Source organism: Geotrypetes seraphini, chromosome 6 (genome assembly GCF_902459505.1).
Source record: "Geotrypetes seraphini chromosome 6, aGeoSer1.1, whole genome shotgun sequence".
Lineage (NCBI taxonomy): Eukaryota > Metazoa > Chordata > Amphibia > Gymnophiona > Dermophiidae > Geotrypetes > Geotrypetes seraphini.
The window spans coordinates 164,046,199-164,060,724 of NC_047089.1; the positions used below are offsets into that span (position 1 = coordinate 164,046,199).

General features: G+C 40.5%; 1 protein-coding gene across 3 annotated transcripts in view; it reads right to left on the bottom strand.

Moving 5' to 3' along the window:
* Nucleotides 1-14,526, bottom strand: part of COL4A2 (collagen type IV alpha 2 chain) — a 426,713-nt gene that overhangs the window by 13,535 nt on the left and 398,652 nt on the right. For all 3 annotated transcript variants that reach the window (XM_033949645.1, XM_033949646.1, XM_033949644.1), the window contains exons 43-45: nt 3,593-3,691; nt 983-1,129; nt 765-881 (exon numbers count right to left, since the gene is read on the bottom strand). In XM_033949645.1, coding sequence (XP_033805536.1) covers nt 765-881; nt 983-1,129; nt 3,593-3,691 — 363 coding nt within the window. The remainder of the gene's footprint in view (nt 1-764; nt 882-982; nt 1,130-3,592; nt 3,692-14,526) is intronic.

Here is a 14,526-nt window from a genome sequence, read left to right on the forward strand (position 1 = left end):
TCCTAATGAGAATCGCCTCATACATCATTAAGTCCTTTTTAAAGTGGCCAGAAGTGCTAAAGTGAAAAAGTGCTAAAATAAGAAAAAACTTCAAGTTCAGGGGAAGGATCACAATAATAATTAACTAATTAAAAATAGAAAAACTCCCAAAAAACATCACAATGTGAGAAAGATGTGCTTGAAAATGCTGAGTGCACAAAAAGAAGAAAAAAACTTCAAAAAAATCTTCAAAAAAAATCAAAATTGCTAAGACTATAAACACTCCTGTTGGGTAAAAAGAGTATATAAATTGATAATTTATTTAAGTGACCAGTTGCTTAGTTATTTTCTTACACTTTGATAGTTTTTTTTATATATTTTCAGGGACAAGGATCGCTTAGCCAATTCTTATTTATTACTGTATTGGACAATATTGGCTATTCTAGTCCTTCCGGGTTGCAAATTCTTTTTTCAATCCACAATATGATATAACTCCTATTCCATGGCTTTTTAAAATTACATTAGGAGTCTCTCATGAGAGACTTTGGGCTCCTTTTACAAAGGTGCGCTAGCGTTTTTAGTGCACACAATGGATTAGCGCACGCTAGCTGAAAAACTACCGCTCAAGAGGAGGCGATAGCGGCTAGTGCGCACGGCATTTTAGCACACGCTATTCCGCGAGTTAAGGCCCTAACGCACCTTTGTAAAAGGAGGCCTTTGTTAAATGTCAAAATAGGTTGGAAGAGAAACCAGATTTACATTTTTGTTATGGCAGCATTACTTACCCTCATCACCTACTGGACCCCTGAAGCCTACAGTTCCAGGATCCCCTCCTACTCCAGAAGCTCCAGGTTTGCCTCCGACACCTTGCAGTCCTTCTTTACCTGGTAGACCTCTCAGGCCTTAAATAAACAATTTTTAAATCAAAAGTTATTCACATTTCACTAGACAGTAATAAGCTCTCTTATGATAGAATAAAATGCTTGAAGGTAACACATCATACCTGGATCACCTGAAGGTCCCTGTGGCCCAATTTTACCCTGATTTCCTCTAGGTCCAACAATGCCACGAGAACCTTGAGGACCTCGCTCATTCGGTATAGTCAGGGGTTCTGGAGGAAGGCCAGGAGAGCCAGGTGGGCCTTGAAAACCTATGAAAATGAAATAATTTACAGATATGCTATGCTGTCCAGCATCATTAACAATATACACAGTATAATATAATGTATAATGTTAATCACATCAGCTTTACACAGTGAGCTTTACAATTGTATAATTTCATGAAGATAATCTGTAACAAGTGAGGTAGCTACATTTATACAGATAGGTGATACAACTTTCTACAGATATTTTTATAACATTCACTAAAACTTTATATACTGTAGTTTTACAGAGATAAGTAATGGACATAAAATTATACAGCTAATATTATCTAAATGATTTATATATTTATTAACTGGTACTATATATCACACTTATATTTGTTTCATACAGATATATGACTTTATACAGGTACTGGTAAGTTATAATTATCTAATTTCATCCTTTCCATTAAAATCAATGAGGCATATAATTTTGTGCTCTGCTAGTGGTGTTTTTTTCACTGAGGTTTTCTCCATGATTTTTTTGGAAGTGGTTTGTTATACTACTGCTTCCATCTCATTGTTATATTTGAAACAATTCAGAAAGTGACCACAGACTTCCCCACCAGAATTTAAAATTGAAACCAACGGACACTCCTGCCAGAATTCAAATTTCCTGCCATGATCCCACGACTGAACACACTGAGTGCAGATTGCAAGCTCTATCCTCCCTATTCCTTGAAGCAGCCATGAGTGAAACACTTGGCCATCGTTGGTGGGGTCTGGAGCCTGTGCCAGATTACACGCTTAAGATAAGTCCTTGCATTTAAATGTTTCAGTGGCTTGCAACATTTCAATGACTGTCTAAAAAAGAATTCAAACATTGCCTGTTTTCAAACTTTCAGTGAAGTTAGGAGGTTTTTGTGCCTATGAAGTTACCTACCCTTTTCAGTTAGTGAAGGGTGTCCTTCCTGACAGAGTTCTGAGGCTTTTTCTCTTGCAATACACAGCTTTTGTGGTATTTGACTGGAATTTTAGCTGTGTGGGTGTTTTTTGTTGTGTGATTTTGTGAACCCCACTATTTACTCTTCTCCATTGAGAATATTGATCATTTAAACCTATTCTCCGTTTTCTGTCTTTCAACCAGTTCTTAATCCATAATTAAAAATTTCTAATAGCTCTGAAAGTTCATTTTTCAATTCTATCAGTACTCTGGGATGTATACCATTTGGTCCAGGTGATTTGGTACTGTTCAATTTGTTAAATTGACTCATTACATCTTCCAGTGTTACAGAGATTTTTTTGAGTTTCTCTGATTCATCAGAACTGAATACCATTTCTGGCACCAGTAATTCCCCCATATCTTCTTTGGTGAAGACCAAAGCAAAGAATTAATTTAATCTTGCCATTATGGCCTTGTCTTTCCCGAGAGCCCCTTTTGTCCTCGGTTGCCTAGCAATCGAACTGATTCTCTTCCCAGCTTCTTGGGTTTTTTTGCTCCTCCCCATTCAACTCCAGAAGTCCACGATAATAACCCACAATTTCTCTACCAGCTCCCTATCTTCCAACAGACTATCATTCAGCCTACAATATTTCAACCCTGGGGTCCCCTCGGAGCCCACCAGAGAAATCCAGACAGAAGCATGATCCGACTGTGTAATGTGTTCTATCCCTGTTGTAGGTACCCGGAGCAGAAAACCCTTACCAACAAAAAAATAATCAATCCTAGAGTAAGTGCCATGTACTGGGGAATAATGGATATAGTCCATAGCCCATAGGAATTGAATGAGTTTCAGTGCATTTGCTGCAGGGGAATCACTACCACAGCTCTGTAAAAGGGGTCATTAATGCACATCATCCCGCCCCTAACTTTGGGTGACCTTTGTAGAATTATCCCTTTTGAGTCCATTGATGTTGTAAGCAGTAGGGAAATGTGATTGATAGGGCAGCATTATGATTTTGTATTTTTTATATTCTTGAAGACAATTGTAAAATATTCATTTTGTGATCCACTTTGAACTGAAAGAGAAAGTGGAATATAAATGCTCACATTAAATTAAAATAAGAGGAGAAAAAAAAAGAAAGAGTGATTGGAAAAATAATGAAATGGAGAAAAAAAAGAATGAAACTAAATTAACCAAAATTATCCAGAAACATAAGAAAGTTTAGTTTTCAAACCTATCACAGAAGTACTGGTGAATTTCAGAAACTTGGCTGCAGCCCTGCATCTATTTTTGAACTGCTATGAGAAAACTATGGCCTCACTGAAAACCTAAGATAGACTCAGGAATACCTACCGTGTTAAATTCCTCAATCCTATGAAACCAACTATCATACGTGATGTTTGACACCATCTGAGTTAAGCAAATCTGCAGCCTCTGAACGCATATACAGGCCAGGTTTTAGTACTTCACAGAAATATAGAAAAATTAAGGCAGATAAAAACCACATGGACCTACTTCTGTCCATATCAAAAGAAAATGAAATATTATGGTCTGTAAAATGTGAATTTGTACAGTTTTTGCTACTCACCAGAAATTCCTCTGTCACCCTTGGGTCCTACAGGCCCTCTGTCACCAGGAATGCCTGCTCTGCCAATGAAGCCCAAGAACCCTTGTTCACCTTTTGCACCTACAATTATAAACAAGAATTTCTCTAACTTCATGCTTACAAATAAACATGAATCTAGCACCTCTTTTCAAGTCCCTCCAGAGAATGGAACTTATTTATTTTATTTAAAGTACTGCATTACTTAGCAAGAGAATTTTAGGATTAGATTTTTTTTCTTAGTATAGAAAGTCTCAGTTAGTATTCATAGGCTCTTTTATTTTAAAATTGCTAGGATAAAGCCACCCCAACTCCTACCCACCCCTGGCCTGATCTCTGATTTATAGGTCCTTGAACCAATTAGCTAATCTCTATTAGCTAGTAATTAGCTCTTAAGAAATAGTCTAAGAAATCCTTGGAGGGTAACCTACCAATTACAACATTACAAAATAATAATAAAAATTAAACATTAACATACATACAATTTTATTTGTATACCGCAATACACCGTGAAGTTTGATGCGGTTAACAAAACTTAACTAAAGACTGTACATAAGCGATGAAGGTACAAATACACACAGCCTCTAAGCATGACAAGATCAGTGTAAGATACAATCACAATAAATTAATATATAAAAAAAAAATCCCAAGTGAGTAAACAGCCTGCGATAACAAATCTAAAGGCGAAAAAACAGTGTGACAAGGCGGTGGCTGCTGCCAGAAGGATGCTGGGCTGTATAAAGAGAGGAGTAGCCAGTAGAAGGAAGATGGTGTTGATGCCCCTGTACAGGTCATTGGTGAGGCCCCATTTGGAGTATTGTGTTCAGTTTTGGAGACAGTATCTGGCGAAGGACGTAAGAAGACTTGAAGCAGTCCAGAGGGGGGTGACAAAAATGATAGGAGGCTTGCGCCAGAAGACTGGAAGCCCTGAATATGTATATCCTAGAGGAAAGGAGGGACAGGGAAGATATGATTCAGACGTTCAAATACTTGAAGGGTATTAACATAGAACAAAATCTTTTCCAGAGAAAGGAAAATGGTAAAACCAGAGGACATAATTTGAGGTTGAGGGGTGGTAGATTCAAGAGCAATGTTAGGAAATTCTACTTTACGGAGAGGGTGGTGGATGCCTAGAATGTTCTCCCGAGAGAGGTGGTGGAGAGAAAAACGATGACCGAGTTCAAAGAAGCGTGGGATGAACACAGAAGATCTAGAATCAGAAAATAATATTAAATATTGAACTAAGGCCAGTACTGGGCAGACTTGCACGGTCTGTGTCTGTATATGGCCGTTTGGGGGAGGATGGGCTGGAGAGGGCTTCAATGGCTGGGAGGGTTTAGATGGGATGGAGTAGGTTTTAACGGAGATTTCAGCAGTTGGAACCCAAGCACAGTACTGGGTAGAGCTTTGGATTCTTGCCCAGAAATAGCTCAGAGGAAAACATTTAAAAAATTTAAATTGAATCAGGTTGGGAAGACTGGATGGACCATTTGGGTCTTTATTGCCATCATCTACTATGTTACTATGTTAGCTTGAAAGCATCATACTGTGTATATAATGTGCTCTGCTCATGCTCCTTATGTTTGGTCACATTACATATAACTAGCAATCTTAGGGGCCTTAGTATACATATTCCAACTCCCTAAGGATCTTAAAGAAATCACCAATATTAAGATGCAGGTAGCAGTCCATCAGCAAGATGGAGGCTATCTAATCTTTTGCACGAGTGTCACATGTTTGATTATTTCCCAGTTGGTGAGAGGTCTTATGTGTGTGCTTGGTGCAAAGAGCTCCTAGTACTCAGGGAAAAGGTCCAATCTCTTGAAGCTAGCGTAGCAGACTTGGAGGAGCTGAGAGAGACAGAGAGATACAAAGAGGAGACCTACAGAGACATTGTTTAGCCTGTAATTCCCTGGCGCAGCTTCAGCTGAACTGATTGATTCTGAGCAATTTTGAGCAGCTGTGTCTGTTCTAAAGTTCTGTGATAGTGCTGCAAGATAAGTACAAAAGCTTTGATGTGAACAATGCTGTAAGCAAATGAACACTGAGCTTGCGTTTTCGAAGGACTGAACATTCACAGAAGCACACTATTGGAACATTTGAATGAGTTTTCATTTGAGCTCTTTAATTGAAGGACATTTGAATAGTTCGCAGCATGAGCAATCGTAGTGTTTGCATGTACAAAATTTAGACAATAGTAGTTGCATTTGGTAAAGCCTAAATTGCTGCATTTAGTAAAGCACAATTCAATTTGCTCACAATTAATGGGAGAGTTGTACATTGTAGGGAAGCCCCACTTCTAGTCTGGCAGTCTCTGTGCTTCCTTGGAGGAGGGAAGTCTTCTTAAAGGAGAGCACCACTCTGGTGAAGTAAGAGGCAATCGTGTAGCCAGGACCTGCCCACCAGGACACACTGAGGATGTGTTTGCCCAGGAGGGAAGGGTTAGGACATCCATTATAGTGGGAAATTCAATCATAAGGCCTGTAGATAACTGGGTGGCTGGTGGGAGTGAGGATCGCTTGTTCACTTGCCTGCCTGGTGCAAAGATGGTGGACCTCACATATCACCTAGGTAAGATTTTAAGACAGTGATAGGGAGGAGTCTGCTCTCTTGGTACGTGGGTACCAATGACATAGGGAAATGTGGTAGGGAGTTCCTGGAAGCCAAATTTAGGCTCTTAGGTAGAAATTTAAAATCCAGAACCTCCAGAGTAGCATTTTCAGAAGTGCTCCCTGTTCCTCACGCAGAACATAAGAGACACGCAGAGCTCCAGAGTCTCAATGCATGGATGAGGCGATGGTGCAGGGTTTTAGATTTGTTAGGAACTGGGTGACATACTGGGGAAAGGGGAGCCTATTCCACACAGATGGGCTCCACCTTAACAAGGGTGAAACTAGGCAGCTGGCATCGACATTTAAAAAGGAGAAAGACCAGCTTTTAAACTAGAAACTGGGGGAAGGACGACAGCCGCTCAAAAAAAGCATGTTTCAGAACAAGGTACCTTTAATAGAGCATCCCGATAGCAAGATTGAAATACAGGCCACAGTAGACCAGGTTTCCTTAAATACAGAGCAGGCTATATCAAGTTTCAAGTTTTATTAAAATTTCATATACCACTTAAAATAATTGTCTATGCCAGTGGTTCCCAACCCTGTTCTAGGGGACCCCCCAGCCAGTCGGGTTTTCAAGATATCCCTAATGAATATGCATGAGAGAGATTTGCATATAATGGAAGTGACAGGTATGCAAATCTCTCTCATGCATATTCATTAGGGATATCTTGAAAACCTGACTGGCTGGGGGGTCCCCTAGGACAGGGTTGAGAACCACTTGTCTAAGTGCTGTACAGAACTGTAGTACAAAAATTTTAAAAACATTGGGGAGACATAACTAAGACAAAAACATTACACATATTGAGACAAATGGAAAGCACGGGTGAACTACAATTGAGATAGGAAAGAAGAACAAAAAAAGTCAGCATAGTGGGGGGGGGGAAGGGAGATATGCTCTTCATTCAAGGGAATCTGAGTGAAATTAGGGTGTTTTAGGTCGTATGCATCCCTAAATAATTTTTTTTTTTAAATTTGCTTTAAATTTGTCAAAATTGGTCTCTTCTTGTAGGTATAATGGGAGAGAGTTCCAAAGAGTTTGGGCAGTAACCGAGAAAATTATTTTCCGGGTGGTATCATAGAATAAATGATGTAGAGAAGGAATATTCAAAAGAAATTGATTGCTGGATTATAGTGTTCTTGAAGAGCAGTAGGGGATGATTAATCTATCAATTAATCCTGGGAAGTGTGAGTTTTTTGTTTTGAAAGTCAGTTATAAGTGATTCTAGAAGTAATTGGTAACCAATGTGATTTTATTAGGAGTGGCATAACATGGTCAATTTTTTTTGCTTTATATATTAGTTTGATTGCGGTATTTTGGAAGATTTGCAGTCTTCTAAGTTCTTTTTGGGTGATACCTTGGTATAATGAATTGCAGTCCAATTGAGAGATTACCGGTGAATGTAGTAGAACATTAACAGAAGATGGTTTTAAAAGACTAGAAACTGATCTGAGCAAATTGTAAACAGATATGACAAACATTGTTTGAAATGTCTGTATGTAAAAGCCAAAGCCTAAGAAACAAGATGGAAGAGTTAGAATATATTAGACTAAATGAAAATATAGATATAATAGGCATCTCTGAGTCCTGGTAGAAGGAAGATAATCAATAGGACACTGTCATATCAAGGTACAAACTATATTGCAGTGATAGGGTTGATCACATTGGTGGAGGCGTAGCATATATGCTAAGTTGGGCCTTGAATCGAATGGACTGAAAATTCTACAGGAGCAGAAACACACTTTGGAATCCCTATTTGTAGAAATTCCATGTATAAAGGGGAAAAGGATAGTGATGGGAGTGCACTACCATCTGCCTGACCAGGATGAATGGCCAGAAGCTGAAATGTTATCAGAAATTAGGGAGGCTAACAAGTTAGGTAATGGATGATTTCAACTGGGTAAATGTAACATCAGGGCATGCAAGGGAGATAAAATTCCTAGATGAAATTGAGGACTGCTTTATAGAGCAGCTGGTTCAGAAACCAACAAGAGGTGAAGCAATTCTAGACCTAGTTCTTAGTGGAGCGCATGAATTAGTGCAGGATGGTAATGGTGCTGGGGCTGCTTGATAACAGTGATCATAATATGATCAGATTTGATACAATCCCTGAAATAAATTCACACAGGAAATCCAATACAACATCATTTATGTAACTTTAAAAAAGGAGGCTATGATAACATGAGGAGAACAGTAAAAAAAAAAAAAAAAAGACGAGCAGCTGCAAAGGTCAAAAATTTACATCAGGCGTGGATGTTATTAAAAAATACCACCCTGGAAGCCCAGACTACATATATTCCATGTAATAAAAAAGGAGGAAGGAAGGCCAAATGGCAGCTGGCGTGGTTAACGAGTGCGGTGAAGGAAGTTATTAGAGCTAAAACAGAATCCTCCAGAATGTGGAAGAAGGATCCAAATGAAAGTCATTGTAAACGGCACAAGGAATGGAAAGTCAAATGCAAGGTGCTAATAAGGAAGGCAAAGAAAGACCTTGAAAAGAAGACTGCACTGGAAGCAAAAACACACATTTTGAGATTCCTTGTTAACATTTCCTGTTCTTGCTGTCTATTAAAATCAATAAAATTTTTGAACTGAAAGAAAACCAAACCGCAGTAAAAACTTTTTTAGGTACATTAAAAGCAAGAAGCCGGGAAGAGAATCAGTTGGACTGATAGATGATTGAGGGATAAAAGGGACTCTCAGGGAAGACAAGGTCATAGCAGAGAGATTAAATGAATTCTTTGTATCAGTCTTTACCGAGGAAGATGTGGGGGAGTTACTGGTGCCAGAAATGGTATTCAATTCTGATGAAGCAGAGAAACTCAAACAAATCTCTGTAACACTGGAAGATGTAATGGGTCAATTTGATAACAGTAGCAAATCACCCGAATTGGATGGTATACATCCCAGAGTGCTGATAGACTTGAAAAATTAACTTGCAGAGCTATGGTTATTTTCTTTTTTTATTTGTATATTAAGGTGCATTTTATTCAAACTTTTAATGTTATATTATCTGTAATGCACTGCCAATGTTTGGAAATTCAATAAAGATTAAAAAAAAAAAACCAAAAAAACTTGCAGAGCTATTGTTAGTAATTTGTAATTTTTCTTTAAAATCTATCATAGTACCCCAAGACTGGAGGGTGACCAATGTGATGTCAATTTTTAAAAGGAGTTGCAGAGATGATGCAGGAAATTATAGACCAGTGAGCCAGTGCCGGGCAAAATGGTATATTATAAAGAACAAAATGACAGAACATAAACATAAGAATGGCCAACATGGATTTGGTCAAGGAAAATCATGCCTCACAAATCTATTGCATTTCTTTGAAGGGGTGAATGAACATGTGGATAAAGGTGAGCCAGCTTATATTATGTATATGGATTTTCAAAAGGCATTTGATATAGTACCTCATGAAAAACTTCTGAGGAAATTATAGTCATGATATAGGAGGTAATGTGCTATTATGGATTAAGAACAGGTTAAAAGACAGAAAACAGAGAATAGGTTTATAAGGTTAATATTCTCAATGGAGGAGGGTAAATAGTGGTTTCCCCAGGGGTTTGTGCTGGGACTGCTATTTTTTAACAATGATCTAAAGATGGGAATAACTAGTGAGATAATTAAATTTGCTGATGACATCAAGTTGTTAATCACAAGAGAATTGTGAAACATTGCAAGAGGACCTTGTGACATTGGACATCAAAATGGCAGACGTTTAATGTGAAGAAGTGCAAAGTGATGCATGTGGGAAAGAGGAACTTGAACTATAGCTATGTGATGCTGGATTCTGTGTTAGGAATCACTGCCCAGGAAAAGAATCTAGGTGTTATCATTGAGGATACGTTGAAACCCTCAGCTCAATGTACGGCGGCTGCTAAGAAAGCAAATAGAATGTTAGGAATTATCAGGAAAGGAATGGAAAACAAAGATGAAAATGTTATAATGCCATTGTATTTCTGTATGGTATGGCCGCACCTTGAATACTGTGTGCAGTTCTGGTCACCATATCTCAAAAAAGATATAGTGGAATTAGAAAAGGTGCAGAGAAGAGCCACAAAAATGATAAAAGGATGGGACGACTTCCCTATGAGGAAAGGCTAAAGTGGCTAGGGCTCTTCAGCTTGAAGAAGAGACAGCTCAGGGGTATGATAGAGGTCTATAAAATACTGAGTGGAGTGGAAAGGGTAAATGTGAATCGCTTGTTCACTCTTTCCAAAAATACTAGGACTAGGGGGCATGCGATGAAGCTACTAGGTAGTAAATTTAAAAGAAACTGGAGAAAATATGTCTTCATACAATGTGTATTTAAACTCTGGAATTCGTTGCCAGAGAATGTGTTGAAATCAATTAGCTTAGCACGGGTTAAAAAAAGGTTTGGACAATTTTCTAAAAGAGAAGTCCATAGGCCATTATTGAGATGGCTTGAGGAAATCCACTGCTTATTCCTAAGATAAGCAGCATAAAATCTGTTTTATTACTTGGGATCTAGCTAGGTACTTGGGACCTGGGTTGGCCACTGTTGGAAACAGGATCCTGGGGATGATGGACCTTTGGTCTATCCCAGTACGGCAATTCTTATGTACAGATCAGTCTTTCTTTACTTGTATCCTTGTTCTTTGAGCTGCTGGAGTTGATGAGAGTGGTTTAGTATAAAGGTGTTAGATATTTCTTGCATTCTTTTGGTTATTGTCATGCTGACATACATTTAGGATCAATGCCCTGGAGCCTCTGAAAAGCTTCATTATCTAGTTTGTCGTGCCCATGCCTATTTTTGTCTGATGAGAGCAGATGCTGTGAAATCCCTTTCAGCTCTAAGAGGTGTTGGTGGTAAGATAAAAAAGAGATGTTTTCTGACTGTCCTGTCCCTGGTAACACTATGTCTTATCCTGCTGAAAAAAAGAGCGTTTTCACATTTCTTAAAATTCAGTTTGTTTTTGAATTAGAACATGGAGAAGAATGGTCAGGGACCACAGCACAAGTGATAGACCTGAAGGGCCGCCGCAGGAGCGGACCGCTGGGCAGGATGGACCTCTGGTCTGACCCGGCGGAGGCAAATTCTTATGTTCTGAAGAAATTGAAAGTTGGACAGTCTGAACAAAGACATATGGCTCATTATAAAATACCTTAATTTTGAGGATCAGATTCCTAAACTGGCCTGTTTGAAAATTTGCTAGGGCTGATCACCTAAATTTATACTGTTATATCACTAAATTTAGGAGCATAAAAAGTGGATTGGCCGCAAGGGTAGATTTAGGGCTCCTTTTATCAAGCCGCGCTAGCGGTTTGACGCACGTCATAGCGTGCGTTAAACTGCCGGTCGCGCTAGCCGCTAACGCCTGCCTTGAGCAGGCGGTAGTTTTTTGGCCAGCACGGGGTTAGCGCATGATTAAAAGTTGCACGCGCTAACCCTGCTAGCGCGGCTTGATAAAAGGAGCCCTTAGGGTGGAGAAATAAAGTTTGGAGTTAGACAAATGAATGGCATGCCTACATTGAGTTCAAACTTAAATGAGTTTTCTGAAAAAACATTTGACTAAAAATAAGGGACAAATTTAGACACCTAACTTAGGGGCCCTTTTACTAAGGTGCGTTAACAGATTTAGTGTACGCTAATGATTGATGCTTGATAGTTTTATTATGTATGTGTTGTGATAATTGATAATTGTATTATTGTTGTGAGTCGCTTTAGGAAAAGCGGGTTATAAACAAATAAAAAACAAAACAAATGCTAAGAAGCCCATAGGAGCCCTTAGGGGCCTGCATTTAGGATTTCAGGGGTCATTATTTAAAAGCAGTTATATGTTTTGCGGTGGCAGCTAAATGTGTAAGTGCCTTATCTATGAACAGTGCACTATCCATAGAGGCCCAGATTCTCAAAGCGGCTACCAATTGCGGCCACAGCGGCCAATTGTGGCGACAGCGACCAAAGCGGCCACATCAGCACCAGCTTTGGAATTGCACCAATGCGAAAGACAGGTGCCAGAAATGTAGGCCAGGGTTTTCTGGGACTACACTTCCAGTGGCTATCTTTGTGTGAATCATGCCTAAGTAGGTGCTGTAGGTTGCCTAATGCAGTGATTCCCAACCCTGTCCTGGAGGAACACCAGGCCAATCGGGTTTTCAGGCTAGCCCTAATGAATATGCATGAGAGAGATTTGCATATGATGGAAGTGATAGGCATGCAAATTTGCTTCATGCATATTCATTAGGGCTAGCCTGAAAACCCAATTGGCCTGGTGTTCCTCCAGGACAGGGTTGGGAACCACTGGCCTAATGCATTGACCAAGGCTACTTTCGTGTTCAGTAGCCTAAAGCACCTACGTAGGTGCGATTCCAGTGCCAATTTTCTAGGTGCCAGTATGCACCTCAAATCTCAGTTCAAAGCGTCCTTTGGATGACGTTTTCAAGAGGTATGGACACCTACTAGCACCTAGAAAATTGGCAACGGTTTGAGAATCCAGGCCAGAGTGCCACTAAAAATTCTTACACATTACCATGGTAATATCTGAGTACAGAGTGTGTGCATTCTGCTCAACTATTCAAATAGCTAGTGTTCAGCTATGATTCATATAGCCACATGGTTTAATTTAGGTCAGCAAAACAGGCTGTCTTAAATTAGACATTTTAGCCCGGATTCTGTATAGGACGCCCGGTCTCAGAAGCCAACAGGCATCCTATATAGAATCAGACCTAAAGCCGCGTAAAATAAACCAGATTGTCTAACTGGCGTCTGTAACAAAGACGGTTACAGAATCGGAATAGTATCCCTGCTGCGATAAGTATAGCGGCTGCAGTTGTGGCTGCCAGTCCCCCCTGAACGAATGAGGCAGGAGGGTGCCCAACCCCTCCTACCAGGAGATCCCCCCATCCCCTGAAGATTGCCAGCTGGAGGGAGCCCAACCCCTCCTGCCGGAAGACCCCCATACACGGACCCCCTGCTAAACCCTCCTCCACTAACCTTAAAAGTTGGTGTGACGGACAGAACTTCCCACCGTCCGTCTGGCAGGCCCACCTCCATCGAAATGAGGGGGGGCCTGCCCCTTCCCTGTACATTGTAGGGTGCACCGGGGAGGGGCCTAAGGCCAGATTAACCTAGGTGCCTAAGGCCCCCTCCTATGGACGGGGCCTTAGGCACATGGGCCAACCTAAGATTCCGGGGCCAAACAAGCCCACAGCTAATCTTAGGCAAACTTAGGCGGGAATGCGGGCCTCCCTAGGCTCCCAGAGGCGTCTTCAATGTAGGTGGCCTGCCTGGGGAGCATTTTTAAAAAAAACATGCGTCCCGATTGGCTGGTTAGACAGCTGTAGGACGTCTATAGCTGCCTACAATTGGAATGCAGTTTATAGAATCCGGGCCTTTAATTCTAAATGTTACTGGCAGGGCAGGATTAACCAATAGGCCAAGTAGATATGTGCCTAGGACCCGAAATGGTCAGGGGGCCCGATGAAGGAGGTCATCAACATTGTTTTCTCCAAATGGCGATGGGCCCCTCCAGCATTGATCGGCAACACGCCCCCCCCCCCATCGATGGAAAGACAAGCAAGCAATGCGGTTAAGAAAGGCAATGGGAACTGTAATTGTGCAAACAGTGCTGCTTGCCGAAAGCTTCCCTCTGAAGAAGCTTCCTGTTTCCGCGTGGGTGCATGGTGGGGTGGGGCGGGGCAGGGGGCCCAGTGTACTGGTGTGCCTAGGGCCCCTCGATGAATTAATCCTGCCCTGGTTACTGGTCTACACACAGCTTAGTGCTTATAGATATTTTCAGCACTACTATACATATAGCAGTGCTGAATACATGTGACTGATTAAATAAGTGTTCTTCAATGCAAGGCCTGGGGGCCAATGGCAGCCTTTGGAGACCTCTGGGGCAGCCCCCCATTGTCTTTCTATATTTTTTCACTAATTCTCTCTGCTTCTGTGTCCAGCCTTAGGTCAGAAAGGGGGAAGTGGATGGGAGGAAGAACTACATACTTGAAGGACACTTTTCAATAAAAGAAGAAAATGCATTTGGAAACACTCAACCCCAGTCTGGAAGTGATGAACACACACTGGCAGCTCTCTTTCAGCTCATTTGAATGCCAAGAGGTGCCAACATAAAAACTGTTGAAGGCCACTGATTTAAATGCTGCTGCCAGCAATAAAAAAGAAATAAAAAAACACCTACCAGCTCTTATTGAATTTCAGGCCCAGGTTTTCTGTACATGTGGGATAATTACGGGCTACAAACCAAGCAAGTTTGAAAAGCACTTGTGCAATTTGCATGGTTAAATTTAAAGATAGATATTAAAGATATTGTATTTATTAAATTTG